The sequence below is a fragment of the Oncorhynchus mykiss genome, unplaced genomic scaffold (genome assembly GCF_013265735.2).
Source record: "Oncorhynchus mykiss isolate Arlee unplaced genomic scaffold, USDA_OmykA_1.1 un_scaffold_739, whole genome shotgun sequence".
Lineage (NCBI taxonomy): Eukaryota > Metazoa > Chordata > Actinopteri > Salmoniformes > Salmonidae > Oncorhynchus > Oncorhynchus mykiss.
The window spans coordinates 5549-23288 of record NW_023494186.1 but is presented as its reverse complement, the minus strand read 5'-3'; the positions used below and the strand labels follow the sequence as shown (position 1 = coordinate 23288).

Genomic DNA, 17740 nt, shown 5'->3' with positions numbered 1-17740 from the left:
TTACTAATAATAATGATAACAATATTAATACATTGCTAAATAACCAAATTACTTCAAATAAATTATGTTGGTTTGTTAAAAATGTATACCAGTTTTTGTATTTACTATAACGAATGTTATTGTTTATTATTATTATCAAGACGCTATGGTTGCTTTAATTGCCTCATGAACTTATACATGTTTTAATAATTAGACTTACTTACAAAAGTTTTTAGACTTTGTGTTTTTCATAACGATTTTGTTTTTATAAATAATTTTTATACATGAGCAAAGAATAATATGATTTACGCCTCCTATAATAAAGAGATAACTCTGAGATCTGAAACATATCCTACAGAAACCCACATTCATTTGAAACCTATAGTATTTGACCAAATGTGGCTATCAGTCCTCGTTAGGTAACTTATTAAACAAATTAATAAAAATATAAACCCCTTGAGTTCTGTCCCTTGATCCATGCAAACTACAACCTTTCTTTAGTGAAAAATAAAGAGTAATGAAGGCAGGGCTATGAATTACATAAAGATCAAACTGCGAAAACCCATGTTTGTTATCTTCTGAATGTATTTAAGAGTAGGCCTAAGTTATTAGAGTACAGTGTTATACAAGTCCAAATCAAAGGTTAAACTTTTTCAGAAAAGGAAATTGGGAAAAATCAAGTAATCAACTGTAGCCTGCATTTTTTTGTACACAACTACGTTGTACAAGTAAGAGAATAATCTATAGAAAATGGGCATAGTTACCAGAAGGAATCATACGAGTTATGAAAATATAATGAGACAACGAGATATGTATTAATTTGATTTAGATAGAGAGAGGTAGAGAGAGAGAGGGAGAGGGGGAGAGGGAGAAGGAGAGAGAGAACGCGAGAGAGACTTACATATCATACTAAACATTACATTATAGCTATTTTACAACTTTGTATGATAACGAAATTATGGAGCGTTTCTGTCAACAATGTGATTTGATATATGACTAAATTACTCAGGCGTTTCCACAATATCAAAAGAAACAGGGAAAGCCTGCTGTTACACAATTACAGTATATTACTGAATAGCATACAAAGCATGGCTAGTGTGCACAATGTGTGAAAATATAGTGTTTATAACGCCTTAGCGGTTCATCAAACCGACAATATGTTTCGGGTTTGGAAAGAAAACGCTCGTTTGTTTGGTGGAATGGCTCTAGAGCCTATGCGAAGGGGAGAGCAGAATGTACATCGGATTTGTTCCGTATTTGACCTTCAGATGCCAGATTATTTCGCCCTACACTGTTACCCAACAACACATGTTCAATATAACACGTAGATATGGCCACTGTAGCCTTATTACGGACGAGGAGACAAAGAACAGCGGACAAAAGATGCATGGGATGCATTGGAAATCATATGCCACCACCATTTTGATACGCTCAAACCATGATACCGACATTTCAGCACAATGTGGGTATTAAAACGACTACATTTTAAGGGAACGCGTTAAACCTAGGTAACACCTAACTGCAGGACTCCATATTTTGTGGTCTCGATGATTGGTCTCAGCTTTACTGCAGTGCAGCAATGGCGACAGCCATACATGGATACTCAGTGCGAGTTGGTAAAATATTATTGGCTCGCTCGTTTCTGGGCAACCGCGGTTACTCAGCTCACTACTCGCAAGTGCTGATCGCTGTCCTACTTTCATGGAGGACATTATCTGTTGTGCAAAACGCGTAGCCTGAGTAAGAGGAAAACCACAGACACACATAAAATACATGTATGTTTTCAGCTCGAGAAGAAGAACCACAGCCTCGAAGCAAACTGAATTTACAGTGCCTCTCTCTCTCTCTCTCTCTCTCTCTCTCTCTCTCTCTCGTGTTTATTCAACAACGATGCTGCAAATACATCTTGGCGGATTATATTAGTGTTTGGCCATGATTTAACACAAAATAAATGTAATCTTCACAAATTACATTTAATTGACTTATTTGTGAATCCTTTATAATTAGACTGGCATATAGGCGTATGCTACTGGCCCCCATCAGAAGTGTTTAAAAAATCTCATAAAAAATACACAAAACAGTCATTCGAATTGATTGGTGTTATTAGTTGTTGTTCGCCCTAGGCTTCATGGCAAATACGCCTTGCAGTAGGCTACGTCTGTAAATGTAAGATGATACAGCAATGGCTGGCTGCACTGGAAGGTTGTGGTGTGGTGATAAAGGGGGAATGTGAAACATCGCACTTGTTCTATTTATATGCTCCAACGTGTACAACGAGGTTTCTGTTTGACTACAGAAAGCTGAGTCATCTCAGAGTCATGCGATCTCTTATGCGATCTTGAGGTTGGCTATTTCTTTAATGTCCTTCACTTGTAAAGATAGTCCTGTGTGTGTTTTCTTGTTCCAGTTCAATGGCCCGTCTTGTAGCCTAATTATATATTCTTCAAATTGACCGCCAAGTGGCCTCGCTTTATATGACTGTGTGTATGGGGCAAAATTGGGCTACCTTGAATCATAAATGGTTATTCGGCTCTCCCAAATATAGAACCCCTTTAAGTTACAGAACAATTTCACCAAAAGGGTTCTTAAAGTATTCATTGCGGGTTAATTTGTTGGGTGAACGGGGTCTACCTGGAACCAAAAAAGTGTTCTGCCTGGAACTACATTAGGTTATCCTTTAGACAGCAGAAGAACAATTTATGGGCCAATTTTTACAAGAGTATGTCCAACTCCAGATATATTTAAACCTATTTTCCGATATGTATTATGTGCACCTTTGGGAATTTGCTATCCACACCTAACACCTTGATTGAAAATAGACTTGTTGATGCATTTCGATGAAGCATTTCTGTTGTTTACTATCCAAGCGCATATGTCCAAAACTAAGGTTGTACGTTCCCCTTACTAGTGATTCTGTCTTTCGTTAAGATCAAATACAATTTCTCGAAATGTGCCTACGTCAACGTTGCATTTGCCTATGTTACACTGTGTAATAAACTAAAATGGCGTGCTTCTTCGGTCAGTTAGCAAATTCAGAATGTGATTATGTATTGAAACTGACATGGAACGCCCATTGCACAACTCAAATCTGTAGTTTATTAGGCTACACCTCCAACTCTCAGCGCGTTATGCCGAGCGACCATTTCATACACCGCAAAGCCCCTGCGAACATTCGATCCGCTGCTTGAAGCGGGTATAGACGAGAGAAAATGGCTGTCTCATTTTAAGCAAGTCACACACGCTGTGTATGAATAATGGAACCTTTGACTATAGGGCCAAGATATTATCCTAAAAAAGGAAGACTTATTAACGTAGATGCAATATAGCTATCCTCTAACCCTTGCGTCTACAACGGATTCCAGAGCAAATCAAATGGAGACTGATACAAGCTGGCAATGTGCCGAATTGTTAAATGATAAACATTAGTTAAGTTACTTCAGCTGTAAACATCTAAACATTTAACGCTGAAAACGGAAAACAAACACATAGGCTACTTGGGGGACAGTTGGAAAGTAGATGCCTCAACAAACGAAATGTAGCCTTCATTCACCTATCGATAAAGTCCTCATTCCTGAAATGCATGATGAAGCCACGCAAACCAATTAATTGAAACTTTTCTATATGGTTCACCAAACAAAGAAACGCCATTCTAGGTAAAATAGACCCATTCTCTATTGCTCTTAGCCTAATGATATCCGATTAAGAACCATTGACGATTGTAAAATTATATAGGCAATATTAACACGATTATAATACAGTTATACACTTTAACCTACAAAATAAAATGTCTAAAATATGTGGCCATGAACATGGACAGTGCAAACTTGAGAGCTTTGAATTCTTAAAGTTGTGATTAAGCCCAAAGTGATTAAGCCCAAAGTGAGATTTCAAACTTGCAACAAATGCATAGGGAAAGGGATGTCAGTGAGCCTATATATGACACCGATATAGTCTACCTGATCAGGCTCAAATCTATGGCGAAACGTTTTTCCATTCTATGGACAATTTCAACATTTATTGGCATGATATAGCCCAGAGAGCAATTCAGAGGTACCGCGCTGCGCTTCTAGAAATGTGCAGGACTTGTCAAAAACTCCGCTTGGTTTTGTGTATGAGAGCTATCTGCAAAAATATGAAACAACAACAAGCTACAAAAAAAGTTGAATGTGTAATTTGACTTTTGTGCATGGATCAAATAAAGGAAATTCAATTTAGAAGCGAACGCATTCCAAAAGAGAATTGCTGATTTTTTTTTTTTGTCCCTGCTTTTAGGATTAATAGAACCAGCTATTTCCCGAAAAATGCTTTCAAATAAGGACATCACCGGACACTCCCCATGTGCGTGCATCGCCAATTTACATTTAATACAGGAGCAACATTTACTGCCTTGCTCAAGGGCACATCGACAGATTTTTTCACCTAGTTGGCTCTAAGATTAGAACCAACAACCTTTCAATTACTGGCCCAACACTCTTAACCGCTAGGCTACCAGCCGATTAAAACCTTTCTCAAAATGTGTTAAATTGGCCCATCAATTGACATATCTATCTGTTCCAAGATTGAATGGCACACTCCCAGTGCCGAAAAACATTATTTGATAAGCAACTCCCAATGAAAGACCTCGGCATGTTTTCCAGTCCAGTCCAAGGTCTTTCACAATGTAATGATTACACTGGTTTTAGATGAGGTCTATAGACAAGGTCATGGCCCATATTATGAAGTCTAAACAAGCCATTCAACATGTTCTGATGCTCATGTAACGTTTATGTATATGCATACTCCCTCCCAATATAGATAGTTCTACTTTCCTTGTTACACTTGACTGGTCTGGGCCCGAATCATTGAGAAGCGCGCCCGCCTGTAAACTCGAAAGTTCCAGGAAGCAATACATTGACACATTTTGAGCCAAAATTCCAGGTATGTGCGCTTTTTTTCAACTGCATTCGAATCCATAATTTGGGTTGTCAATCAATTGGGCTTTGGGAGTTACTGTAGGCTACGATGCACATCTAAATAGAGTTAAGCATACATCTCAAATGGTCATTATGGAAACCCTAGATACAGTTGACAAATGTATAACTCTCACAGCACGTCTCCCACCAAAAGACAAGGCAACCTGACGCATCTCACGGCCATTATATAGGCCGAATTATGAATAGATCGACTGCATGCTCATTAGACGAGCCTACTGGATAGGCCAAGGTTATGCGTGTGGGGGGAAAAGAACAAGCGAAGTCGAGGTCTACCACCCCATGACAGAACTTACCAGAAGGACAAATCTTTTATGTAGTCAGACCAAGACACATTGCTGAAACGGCACGTGAGTTTGTAAAAGCCTCAGTTGTGTTCTTACAAAAATGGAGTGAGTGTGGGAATACGTCAGTTGTAGCCTACATCAAACAGCCTACAAATGTGCAGCTGTGCGTGCGTCTTATTCAAAGTTCATGTAAAAGACGTGAGACTTGGTTGATAGAAGTGAAAGTCTAATAGAGGTCTTCCTTCCCATTCTACAAAGCCTTCTACAAGAGGTATCACAATGTGATATTGCACAAGACCCTCACCCTCCCTCTATGTGGTAGTTCTGATTACATTCCTGCCAAGGGTCAAGCTGTCTCGCTCCAACAGAAAAATAACCCATCAGTAAGTAGTAATAACACAAGTGCCCAGTAGTTATTTAACAGTTATTTACCAGTTATTTAAGACAGAAGGCCCTTTGTTCTGGATTGTATATGTGCTTATGTAACTTCATATGTGGTTCCATTCAGAGGTCACATTATTACCAACATTAATGTTTTTTAAAGGAAAGTTAGCCATTTTTGTCAAGTTGAAAACACAAAATGTGGTCGGCAGCCAAGGCCTAAATATTAACTTTAGTTTCCAAATAAAGAACATCACATGGCATATAAGTAGAATAAGGTGAATAATTTTTAAAAAAAATATATATTATAATATTTTTTTGGGTAGTTGAAGGCAATTATAATGGCTGTTACAATATGCCAGTCTAAAAATAAAATATTTTTTCCCATACTGACTGAAATAATACTTCAATTCATTTGCCTTAAGAACTGAATGTCATGCACAGTATGTCCCCATAGCAGGCCAAAGTCAGACAATGTCAGAAAAAGGTCAGTTCTCTTGCTTTATTGTAAAACATAACATAGCTGTGCCAACAGTACTAATTCCAGCCCCTCCCCATCGGAACACACCTTAAAACAATGATTTTGCCTTTGAACCAACAAGTGCAGGGAAATGTAACCTGGCTCCAACAAATCAATGGTAACCAAAAGGATTCAAAACGTTACAAAGTTGTGCTAAATGATGTACAGACAGGTATAAGATGTTCCACCTCTAATGCAGAGGGCATCTAAGTGAGCTTAGTTTTTGACAGCAAAATAATCATGATAATAAATAATATCTATTTAATCATTATCATCATAACAATCATATGTAAATCCATAATCTGTGATTTTCTTTCTTGCTTTGCATTCAGTGTGCATCGAAGGCAATTTAGACTGTAATGTAGGTTACATCCAACAAGGTTTCAACGACAGAAGAAACAACTCTAACTTTAGCAGCAATATCAAAAGAGCTTGTGCTCATTGGATCATGTGTGTTAGGATCAAAATATCAGCCTCTAAACATAAGCGACTCACAATTAGCTTTTCTATTTTGCACAGAGATGGGTGTTAGGAAACACTGAAAATACACATGTATGACTTGTAACCCAGGTAGCTTCGATAAGCTAAAGACAAAGAAGTTATACATGTCAATCTATCAGGCCTTTGTAAAGCAAGCGTCAAGTTAAGATGAATGCCCCTACTGTATGTGTGAGATGCAGAGGAGGCTGGTGGGAGGAGCTATAGGAGGACAGTCATTATAATGGATGGGATGGAATTAATGGAATGGAGTCAAACATGTGGTTTCCATATGTTTGATATGTTTGACTCCAATCCATTTATTCCACTCCAGCCATTACGATAAGCCTTTCCTACCAGCCTCCTCTGGAGAAAAATGTCACCCTGTCATAAGGTCAACTTAAATGCAAAAATAGTCCTACATAGACCTGCCACAAATAGTTCTGCATAGACCTGCCACAAATAGTCCTACATAGACCTGCTGTATGGGCTTAGTAGACCATCTGTGGGGTCTTCACCCATGCAATACATCAACCTAATTAGGGTCACAAGTCAATTAATCAGAAATTATCTTAAAGGAAAAATGACTCAGTTGATAAATGAAAACTCTGGTCATCATTACTCACCTCTGAGAGCTAATTTCTTAAATTGTTTGCCTTCCTGCCACCGTGCAATTCAATAGTGCAAGTTATATTATACACTTTGTTTTCTCAAAAGGAAAACATGCAATGTAGCAGCTCATGGCTAAGATTGACAGGGTTTGCTGAAACCGGTGTTCAGTTAGTTGAAATATATGTGTGTAACTCTATTTTTCAAACGAGAGCATTGGAGGATTTGTCGGAAGTTTGCTTCAATCTCATGTCAGAGTACACCCCTCGGTGAAACGGGGTCTGTATGATGTTGCTGTGGGTGCCCGGCACACCCAACATTCATATTTGCATTTCTTCTTCCATTCATTTCTCCTGCACTCACAAACAATAACAAAACTCACCAACATGAAATATGACACAGTAGCCTCAGACTGAGCACACCTGGCTGGAGGGGATTGTAAAACAATGGAAATACGTATAAATCATATGGAGAATACATATACAGTACATAGTACAAATGAATATACACACATAGGTGAATGCAATGAAGTGCTTTTAAACGGATCTTTGATCACCATAGTTACTCAACATCATCTACTTATGGACCAAAATAACCGCCATTATTAAGTAGAACATACTGTATGTATAAAACGGCTTACATCTCAGGCTAAACTCTTAGGGAAAAAAAGGTGCTATCTAGAACCTAAAAGGGTCATTCGGCTGTCTACATAGGAGAACCCTTTGTAGGACTCTTTTCGGTACTAGGTAGAACCCTTTTGGTTCCAGGTAGAACCCTTTTGGGTTCGATGTAGAACCCTTTCCACACAGGGTTCTACATGGAACACAAAAGGGTTCTACTTGGAACCAGAAAGGGTTCTCATATGGCGACAGACAAAAAAAACTTTTCAAACCCTTTTTTCTAAGATTGTATATGTTTGGTATATACCATCAAGCCACAACAGCAAAAGCTATTCTATATGACTTGATATTTCATAATGGACATTTCACTAGTAATTAACATCCACCTGAATGCAGTCACTGAAATCCATGAGGGCACTTTCTTGGCAACCACATTACCGAAGAGTTGAAGTATAAAACATTGTAAGAAATGTATTGATTTTGAATTATAAATTATAAATCTCCATATGTACAAATCTTCACGTTTATTTTTACATATACACATATTGATAAAGCCGTCAAATCAGTAGTCCTCTGTTTCGATAGGTCCAGGGACTGTTAAACAGAAACGTATTCCTTAAAAGTGACCGTGAGACAGTTTGTGGTGATGTCAGTGATGACAATGTTGCCCATAAAAGGAGAGAACATTAAGACAGACTCTTCTTTAGCCTCCTCTGTTGTTGTTGTTGCTGTTGTTGTTGTCGTTGTTGTTGTCTCTGACTCCTGTACCACTGCAGTTGGATCCTTATGCTCCGGTTCTGGCTCTGGCTCAGGTTCAGGTTGCTTTCTGGTTCTAGAACAGCTAAGATCCATAGGTTCTTCCTGACTGATGCTGGTGTCCGTAATCTCATACCCATACCCGCTACTGCTGCTCCGGCGGGGGACAATGAGGTGGAGGTCCATGGGTTTGTCCTGGGGCGGAGTGGGCACAGCACTGGGGACACTGATGCTCCTGGAGCTCAGAAACGTTTTACACGCGCCCCTGTCCTCCTCGGGGTGGGAGAGCTTGCGTTTGCGGTCGTTATTTGTGGTGGGGAGTGTCCGTGTCTGGTCCATAGGGCTAGGGGTGGGAGGCTAGTATCCATCGCCCAGGGGGAAGGGGTTGGGTTGGTGGTTAGCTGTAGGGGGTGATCATCCGGTAAGTCCGCCTGGCCCCTCGCAACCTCTGTGTTGTATTCCTCAGCCGTGCTGGGCGATGGTTTGGAGAAATGTCCGTCTTCTGGAGAGCGTTTCTTGGGATGCTCAGCGGCCGGCGTGGAACTGGCATTACAGATCTCTTTAGGGACATTGGTGGTTCCCTGTACCTTGGACATGTCTGACTGCTCAGCGTGTTGAGGTTTCTCTTCTCCAGTCAAGTCTGAAGAGTGTTTACCCTTGGCCGCCCCAGCCTTGTGCCGTCCATGTACTTGCTCATGACGATGACAATGCGTCCATTCTTGTTCTTGTTCTTGATGATCTTCATCTTGCTGCTGACAGCACTGGGTAGGGCTGCCTCCTTTGGGCTGGGCTTCAGGGCGCATTCGCTCTCAGCCTCGTTGACACGCACCGCTGCTTTCTTCATCTCCACCACCGTCACGTCTTTGACTTTGCTCAGGCAGCCCGTGTTTTTGTCGCGAACCCATTTCTGCTGCAGTGCCGGTGGCAGGTTCCACCCAGGGTTGGGATTGGTGGGCGGACTGGGTTCCTGACCTTTGACCATGTCTTTGGGCCTGGTGGACTGGGTGTTGTACATATTAGGGTCAGGCTGGTAGTGGTGGTGTTTCTTGCTGTTGAGCTGATAGAATAACTTCTTCTTCCCGTTGCCCAGCTGGTCCGCTGAGACTTCCTGTTTGCTGGGCTGGTACTGGTGGTGCTTCTTGCTGTTCAGCTGGTACTGTTGGGGCTGGGAGCGGTGCGTCTGGATCGGGTCTGACCTGAGGTAGTTCTCGGCCTCTGGAGACGTCTCCTCAAATCCAGCAGGGATGCTGGATCTCCGTGCAAACGAGGGAAGCTGAAAAAGTCGGAAGACAATGGAAGGTTATTATTCTGAAAAATGTAGGCACTCCTTTCATCTTTTATTGTTCGGGTTTAACTGATGAGGGAAATAGAAAAGGCAAAAGATAACCAACAGAAATCTATCCTAAGTCTACATTTATGCTATGTTGCTTCTCATAACTAGTCCTTAGCCGTAGCCAGCAATCCAATCCAATTCAAAAGGACATTATAAATCCCCTCAAGGGTAATTCAAGACATTGTCGGAGCACAAGAATACAATATCATTGCATAAATTATCCACATACTGTAAGCCTAAATGCAACACACAGGCCTTGGCTAATGGCTACATTTGTACATTGGGATTCAGATGTTATCGGAACATTACATTCTAGTTCTTGGCTAACCTGGCATAAAGGACACAGACAACCGATCTATAACTTTGTGTGAGGAGAGCATCCAGTCAGTGCTCTCGGTCTGGGATTCCTTCCTCCATCTTCTCAGATCCCTCCCCCCTCTTTCCCTCTCCACTTCCATGCATGCATGACCCACCCCCAGGCCATGAGAATGCTATTTCAGAAAGGGGAGGAAGACGCTATGTCTGTGACCTCAGGGTCACTTAGGTGCCACTAGACATGTCACGCATGATCCTTGATGTCAAACCACGTGTGGTTGTAGCAAAGTGGTGTGTCTCTTAAAGGCCCACTTTGTACAGACATTTTTGAGGATTGTCTATCCTTGCATCCATATCTATGAACTTGAGAGTGGTTACATTTCTCCAGCCTTATCCGTCAGCTTTGTAGCAAACTAAGTGGCAGGGCTGCCATTTTGTTGTTTTTCAAATGAAGTGGGTCTTTCAGGGCTTGACTACTCGTAGTAATAAACACAGTGGCACTAAATCACTAGCCTTTTGTAATTAAATCTGGCTCCAAGTGTGTTCTTACAAAATACTCAACCTCAGGGAACTGTGAACTATGTTCTGTTATTCTTTCACTTCTGCTTTGAATAATTCTAGAAAAGGCACATTTTAGAGCTAACAAATTGCTCGCGTGAAAATGGAATGGCATACCAAATTTCCCATAGGCAACATGGTTATTCATTTGGGGAGGAGAAAATAACACTTGTAAAATCTTAAAAGGGAAACAGCCATTTGCACATGTGGCTATTAGCATAAAATAAAATGAATGCGCTCAAGCAATACTTCCAGAGCCTGAGGCAACAAACTGGGTTTCATGATGAGTGTGTAGGTCAGACCAGCTGGAGGGCCCCATACCTCTCTCTCTCTTTCCTAATGCAAATCTACTCAAAATAACCACAGATATAATGACAGGGATCTCCAAAACACCTGACACTGGTGTGTTACAGGAACTTCTGCTCTCTCTCTCTCTCTCTCTCTCTCTGCTGTTCAGTGGCATGGCAACAGAATGGCTGACTGAAATTCCTGTTATTTCTAAACAAATGGAACTATTAAACATAAAAACAATATGGACAATAAGGCGGGGATGATGATCGTTACCTGGACTAAGAGATGTTTTGGTTTTGGTCCACGTTTACGATATCCCATCAACTGTTCCTGTCTCTCTCTGTAAAAGATGATGAAACAAACATATATTTACCATGAGGGTGGAGGTTGGCAGGAAACATCATCTTGTGTCATCAAAAGATGTTTGACGTATTACATACTGGTAGCTTTACAAAATATTAATGAACTGTACACATTGACAGATGTGCACAAACAGAACTAAGTTTGCAAATATATCTCTCTATTGGTCTTATTAATAATTCCGTAGCATCTCTAGACCAATTTATTTTTGAAATAATCTCTTCAAGGTCAAAAGTGGAATTCTGATTTTGAAGGCTAATGAAGACCCGTGTGTGACATGCTGCAAAGCATTCTGGTCTGTCTGTATTTGCATAACTCTCTCCATAGTAATATGCCCATCATTCCATATTCTCATTATAATGAAGGATTTCAATTAGTTCTACAGCAGGGGGAGAATCTCCCCCTCTCTTCCACATCCTCTCCCACCGCCAGTCCTTACACCTCCCTATGGTTCTGTCACAGTCAAATCCTAATTAGGGTCACATGGTGTGTATGAAATTGAATAAATACAAGGTTGAAGTAGGGTTTACTGAAAATGAAATAACTGCAGCACAACAGCATCTACACTGCATAAAGATTAGGTGACAAGGTGTGTATGAAATTGAATAAATACAAGGTTGAAGTAAGGTTTACTGAAAATGAAATAACTGCAGCACAACAGCATCTACCCTGCATAAGGATTAGGTGAACACAATGGTCTATTATTAACTATGCGCATTTGAATATATTGGGTTGTATTCCGGAGTAAATTACACTCACTGAATAAATGAATTTATAACTAGATTCCAGAGAACTGTAGCCTACCAAGAATAACATTATATTTGTTTGGGTTTACAAAACTCTTCCCACAAAAAGAAGAGAGAGAGCTGTGCAGGACGTTATTATTCTGTTGTGATCATATGCACAGTCATGTCCATATGAAATAATAGCTCCCTGGTTGAGGCCTTAAGTCATAACATTCTCATAAATATGACCCACTAGCCCAATGGCAGCTGGACTCGACGCACCCGCACCGCATTAGCGCATGTGGCTAACACACAGCATTAATGTAGTAGGTATTCTATGCTACGGTATGAATGTTTAAGCAAAACACTGAGCAAACCCGTGATGACACGACCAGTCCCCGTGAACTTTCTGCACCATAAAGCAATAACGTGGTGATTTTACACCGGAGACGTCCAGCGAAGCAACCTCCCTTTATAGAAGATTTGGCAATTACAACCTCCCATGTCGATTCCCCTCCCCCATCCCCCGGGACCAGAGCAGAGCGAGCCGAACACACAGGCCTGCTCCTTCCCTCCCCACACAGCGCAGAGGCAGCGCTCTGAGACCGACCGTCCAGCCGACACAGACAAGGCCGCCGGGGGACTGGAGAATATGAGGTCGCCAACTGGAAATGCCGGAGAGCAGTGGATGTCAATTACGGTTTCCATAAATGTGATACCCATCCCCGTACTTTAGGCTTTCAGCTTTCTATGCATCTCCCTGTCCCCACACCGACTTGAAGCACGGAGTGGTGGTGGTGGCCTTTGGGGCGGGTAGCCTAGGTTATCCAGTGGGTGAGAGAGACCAGCCGCCTGCACCACGCAATGCTGTTGTGATACGTTGTTGGAGTGAAATGATTGCGACATATGTGGTCATTAACGCAATCGAGTATGCATGACATTGCATGTGATTTAGGCTATTTGTGAATTTGCGGCGCAAATTGTTTAAGCCCTATAGGCTTTCGCACAGACATGATACTTTTATGCAGCCTTGCTTATAATCAACTCTTATAGATACTCCAAAGGTTTTAGCTATTACAAAGAGTATTCCGATCAATAGTTATGAAATAAAATGTGGTTTAAAATATCCCATTGCGTTTGAATGTAGCCAAACGATAGGCCTAATCATTCGTCGCCTGAATCTTAAAGCTAATTGTTGAAATCAGCCCATGTTTCTGACTACACAAGAGTGGTTTTGTCATTATAAGGACTTTCACAATGACATATTCATGAATTGACTCACAGGGACCAGACTATCAAAATAGTATTAGGCCTATATGCGCAAATTCGTCGTTCATTCACAATAGCATCCCAGCGCTGTTATTTCCTCCAAAACTGGCTCACTTTTGACAGCAGCCCAAGTCTTCGATTGTAATAGGCTACACAATGGGGCCGTAAGAGGGTAAATTAGGCCAATAGGAAGATTGCTAATGAAGGATATTGACTTTATACATATATTTACACAGTTTATTGATGGACAACCTCACACCGAATGTCTAATTACAACATCTTCCTCCGTTTATTTTTCTCACGTTTATTTTATTTTGTAGCAGTTCTTTGCATAGGACTAGCCTACATTAACTGCCATGCCGTGGATCATGGACTCATTGAGACCCAGACCTTGACAACAACCCATGGAATAGTCTAGGCTATTAAAATGCAGAATGCAGAATTTAATCCTAAAACTATGCACACGTGCGTGTATCTAATCAATCCATAAACGTGTCTTTGGAGTTCTCCCAACATTCAAACACATCCCCCCATGGGAGGCGGTGTGGTGTATGAATAACATGCGCTGCTATACCCACCGCCCCCCTCCTCTCGTGACCATATAAGGTCACGACTCAACTCGAGGCTGCTAGGCCATATCCAAGGTCTCTCACCTGTTTTGGAACGCCACGAGAAGGCGCGGGTCAAGGATGTTTTCCTCGGGTTCCCATGTGTTGTATCTGTAGAAAGAACAGAAAACAATATGTAATTCATGTTGAGAAAAACAACATAGGCTATTCCCTTTTACAATATAGAGGCTAAGGTTGTCTCAATATATTATAGGTTATTTTTTTTAACCTTTATTTAACTAGGCAAGTCAGTTAAGAACAAATTCTTATTTTCAATGACGGCCTAGGAACAGTGGGTTAACTACCTGTTCAGGGACAGAACGACAGATTTGTACCTTGTCAGTTTATGAATTACATACTATCCTTGACTCTAGCCCACAACGTCGTTACAGTAGTCTTCATGCGTAAAGTAGCGTATACACGCAGGTTCCAAAAATGTGTTATAGCCTACTAATGGGTTCATCTCTTGGATGATTCACTATGTCTGGCAAGGGAAGACAATTCCAAAACCAATACGGATCATGCCTGCCATAGTAAATAACCCTGGGTATGTCTCAAGTAGGCTACGCGAGAGAGAGAGCAGTACACCATTCAAAAGACAGGGTAGGGTCCCTGCTCTATCCAAACGCGAACGGTATAAGACCAATACTCTTTGCACTGTGCACCGAGTTACAGTCGGCCATTTTAACACCACTGTCTCGTAAATTCGCTGGCAGTGCAGAAATAATTAAAACGGGATTACATGGCTGTGCCTACCCCCTTCCCTCGCATAAATTAGTGAAGGCATCCGTATCGTTCTCCCTCTCTTTCTCGCTGGCTTTCTCGCTCCCCTCTATCTCTATTTAGCTCGCGCGCGCGTCCCCGTAGCTGCCTTTCGAGCGAGGATTTTTTTGTTGAAAAACAAAATCGGTTGCTGCCTGCAAAATCCACATATGGGTACTATCGTGTGTCCGAGCATTTAAAATCATATGAGCAATACAATGTTTCACACTTACTTGGGAGACCACCCTCTCCACTTTACCAGGTATTCTATTTTGCCCTGTAGGAGAAGGGAGAAAGAGAGAGATTTGGTGAGAAAACCGATAACATTCTAATTGAGCTCAACGCTATTGAAATGTGCATTGGAGAGAAGTTTTACCTTCCGAATGCGCTTCTTTTCGATACCCTCCACCGCAAAGACGTGCTCTCCTGCGGCAGGTAGCTCCATTCTGGCTTGAATCCGTTTGAAGCGAACGAACGTTGAAATACGTTGATGCCTTCGTTCACTCGGTGCGTTCTCTCCTTTGGTAATTTTCCAGTTATAAGAAACCAAACTGTAATCCCTCCACCACTCCTCTCTCTCGCTCCTTCTCGCTCGCTCTGTCGCTCTCTTGCCCTCTCCTCTCTCTCTCTCACACACACACTCTCGCTGGGTCCTGGCTCGAAGGCAGTAAGCAGAAAGATATCCACAGTCCACACTAGTGAGGCTGCAAGAACACTTCATGCAATAGCCAGGCACATGACGTCAGAGCGAAGAGGGGGAGGTGAAAGGCAGAGGTTTGTACCCGCTCCGTGTGTGTGGAGCAGAGTTGGGCTGCAAGAGACATGCAGCTATGGAAATGATAATCCATTACTGTATAATTTACATCCACGAGCAAACCATACCTTTGTTGACTAAATAAGTATCCTATACCAGTTCATTCGATCTGCACAATATGTATGTTGAATTGGAATCTTCCAATGCCATTTAGAAAAATAAAATACAAAAATGTAGTTTGAGAACATGTTTCATGTTTAGGACTTTTCAGAGGTGTATAACAACATGCTACTGATGCTTTATAGTCTATTTTCCCAAAAAATTATACTTGGCAATTGTATCATCAACTTGCTGGGAATAGAAAGGAATTGAACAGAATATAATATAAGACGCAGGTGCAAAGTGTTCTCCGAATGTTAGGCACATAAGAGCCTGTCGATACGATGATCGTGTCTGTAAATGTAATAGATACATTATGCAATGGTTTCAAGAATTGCTAATCAAAATACGTTATGAAAGAGTTTTCATAATGAAGCCTAAGAGCCGAAATTGGTCAGTGGGACAACACGTGTCAACCTTCAGATTAATGTAAACGTGTTGTTGTGGATGCTGAAAATGTTAATAATAACTTTACTATATTCAAAGGGAAATTGGGTCATATTTTAAGGTTTCCTAAAGAAATGGGCACAATTCAATGAAGAGGGGCATTCAGTGGGCATTGGTTTAATGCGACCCCAGTAGGCTAGGCTATGCGTCATGTTCTTCAACGACGACCATAAACTGCCTATTGACTTTACCTTTTGACTTTCATGATCATACTCAATGCAGTAGCCTGCTTGAATTATTTTAAAATGTGGAGAGCCTATCGGTTATGAGGTTACCAAATATCTAGGTCATGCACTAGGCTACTCTACACCGAAACCACTTTCGTATGCTCCGGTCGTTCACAAATGCCATTTGAACATTGATAGACATCAGACGACTGCTGTAATCGATATTTTGCGTAACTTTAGGCTTATATTAGCCATATATGGCTAAATGTGCTCTCTAAAATGTAACTCAATAATATTTCAATAGGCTATTAAAATGCATGTGCAGAAAGATACGAGCTATAGTAAAGCAACTTCATATGCTACCCTGCTGTGTCGGGTACTACTTCATTTAATAGTTGTGCCATTAATATTTAAGCTACTCGTTTGTAGGAAATTAATGATTGATTAGACGACCGATAACACCATTGCGCATTTGGTGTATATGCCGCAATGGTGACACATTTTGATCAGGTCTACCTCGAAACGATTAGACGAGGGGTAAATCGAGAAGTCAACACCAAAATGCCAAGTATTCTAGCTGATACATAAAGCGTTTCCCTCTCAACTATAATTCAGCACCACAAGGGTTAATGCACGATCTTCCATAGAGCGGCAACCGCCAGCCTATTGCAACCAGGCACGATACAGCGCTGCCCTTCCTTATAAGGTAATGGATAGAAACGAGTGTAATATCACACCGTGTAATAATTAAAAGCCATATTTCACACTCGAAATACATACTGGGCGACGTCCTGATACCGCCTGCCGTAAAAGCGCTCGTGAAAACGACGGATTTGGATCATATTCACGGTTTTCATTTGCCCTTCAACTGCGGTCAGAGAGCGAATACGCCCTGCTCCCTTAGCAACAGCATTCGGAGCGAAATACAATTTAACTGGGACTATAGAGCCAATACAGCCCGTAATTAAATGTCATAGGTAGCGCTCACGTTTTTCTATCGTTTGCGAATTTCCTGTCTTATTAGTTAAGCGTTTTAGAAACGAAATGCATGGCTGGAGGCAACATGAAGCCGTGGAGTGAAGACGATATCTATCATTTATAGGTGTTATTTTCAATGGCTGTTAAATGTATATAGTAGTAGGCTCATTCCCCTTCCATGAAGTGATATTAGTAGGGATGATTTTATGACACATTGAAGGGATCATTCATTTTTCATTGGCTGCTCCTGACGCAGCCATTCTGCAATGCTGCTGCCGACTTTTTCCTGATAAGAGTTTGATGGAATGTCGCAAGTGCATTTTTGTGTTGTCTCTCACGTCGATACAAACATCCAACTCAGCACAACCACATAAATGTCTACACACTAACCTTGTATAATCACCACTGAACAGAA

The 17740-nt window shown here is 41.2% G+C and overlaps 1 protein-coding gene across 1 annotated transcript; it reads right to left on the bottom strand.

Moving 5' to 3' along the window:
* Nucleotides 1-6098: 6098 nt before the first annotated feature.
* Nucleotides 6099-15551, bottom strand: LOC110486808 (E3 SUMO-protein ligase CBX4). Its single transcript, XM_036974607.1, has 7 exons — nt 15197-15551; nt 15054-15097; nt 14104-14169; nt 11370-11436; nt 9255-9872; nt 9046-9180; nt 6099-8956 (listed from the first exon to the last, which is right to left on the bottom strand). The coding sequence occupies exons 1-7, from the start codon at nt 15539-15541 to the stop codon at nt 8441-8443; spliced, it is 1791 nt and encodes a 596-aa protein (XP_036830502.1). The 5' UTR covers nt 15542-15551; the 3' UTR covers nt 6099-8440.
* Nucleotides 15552-17740: the final 2189 nt, after the last annotated feature.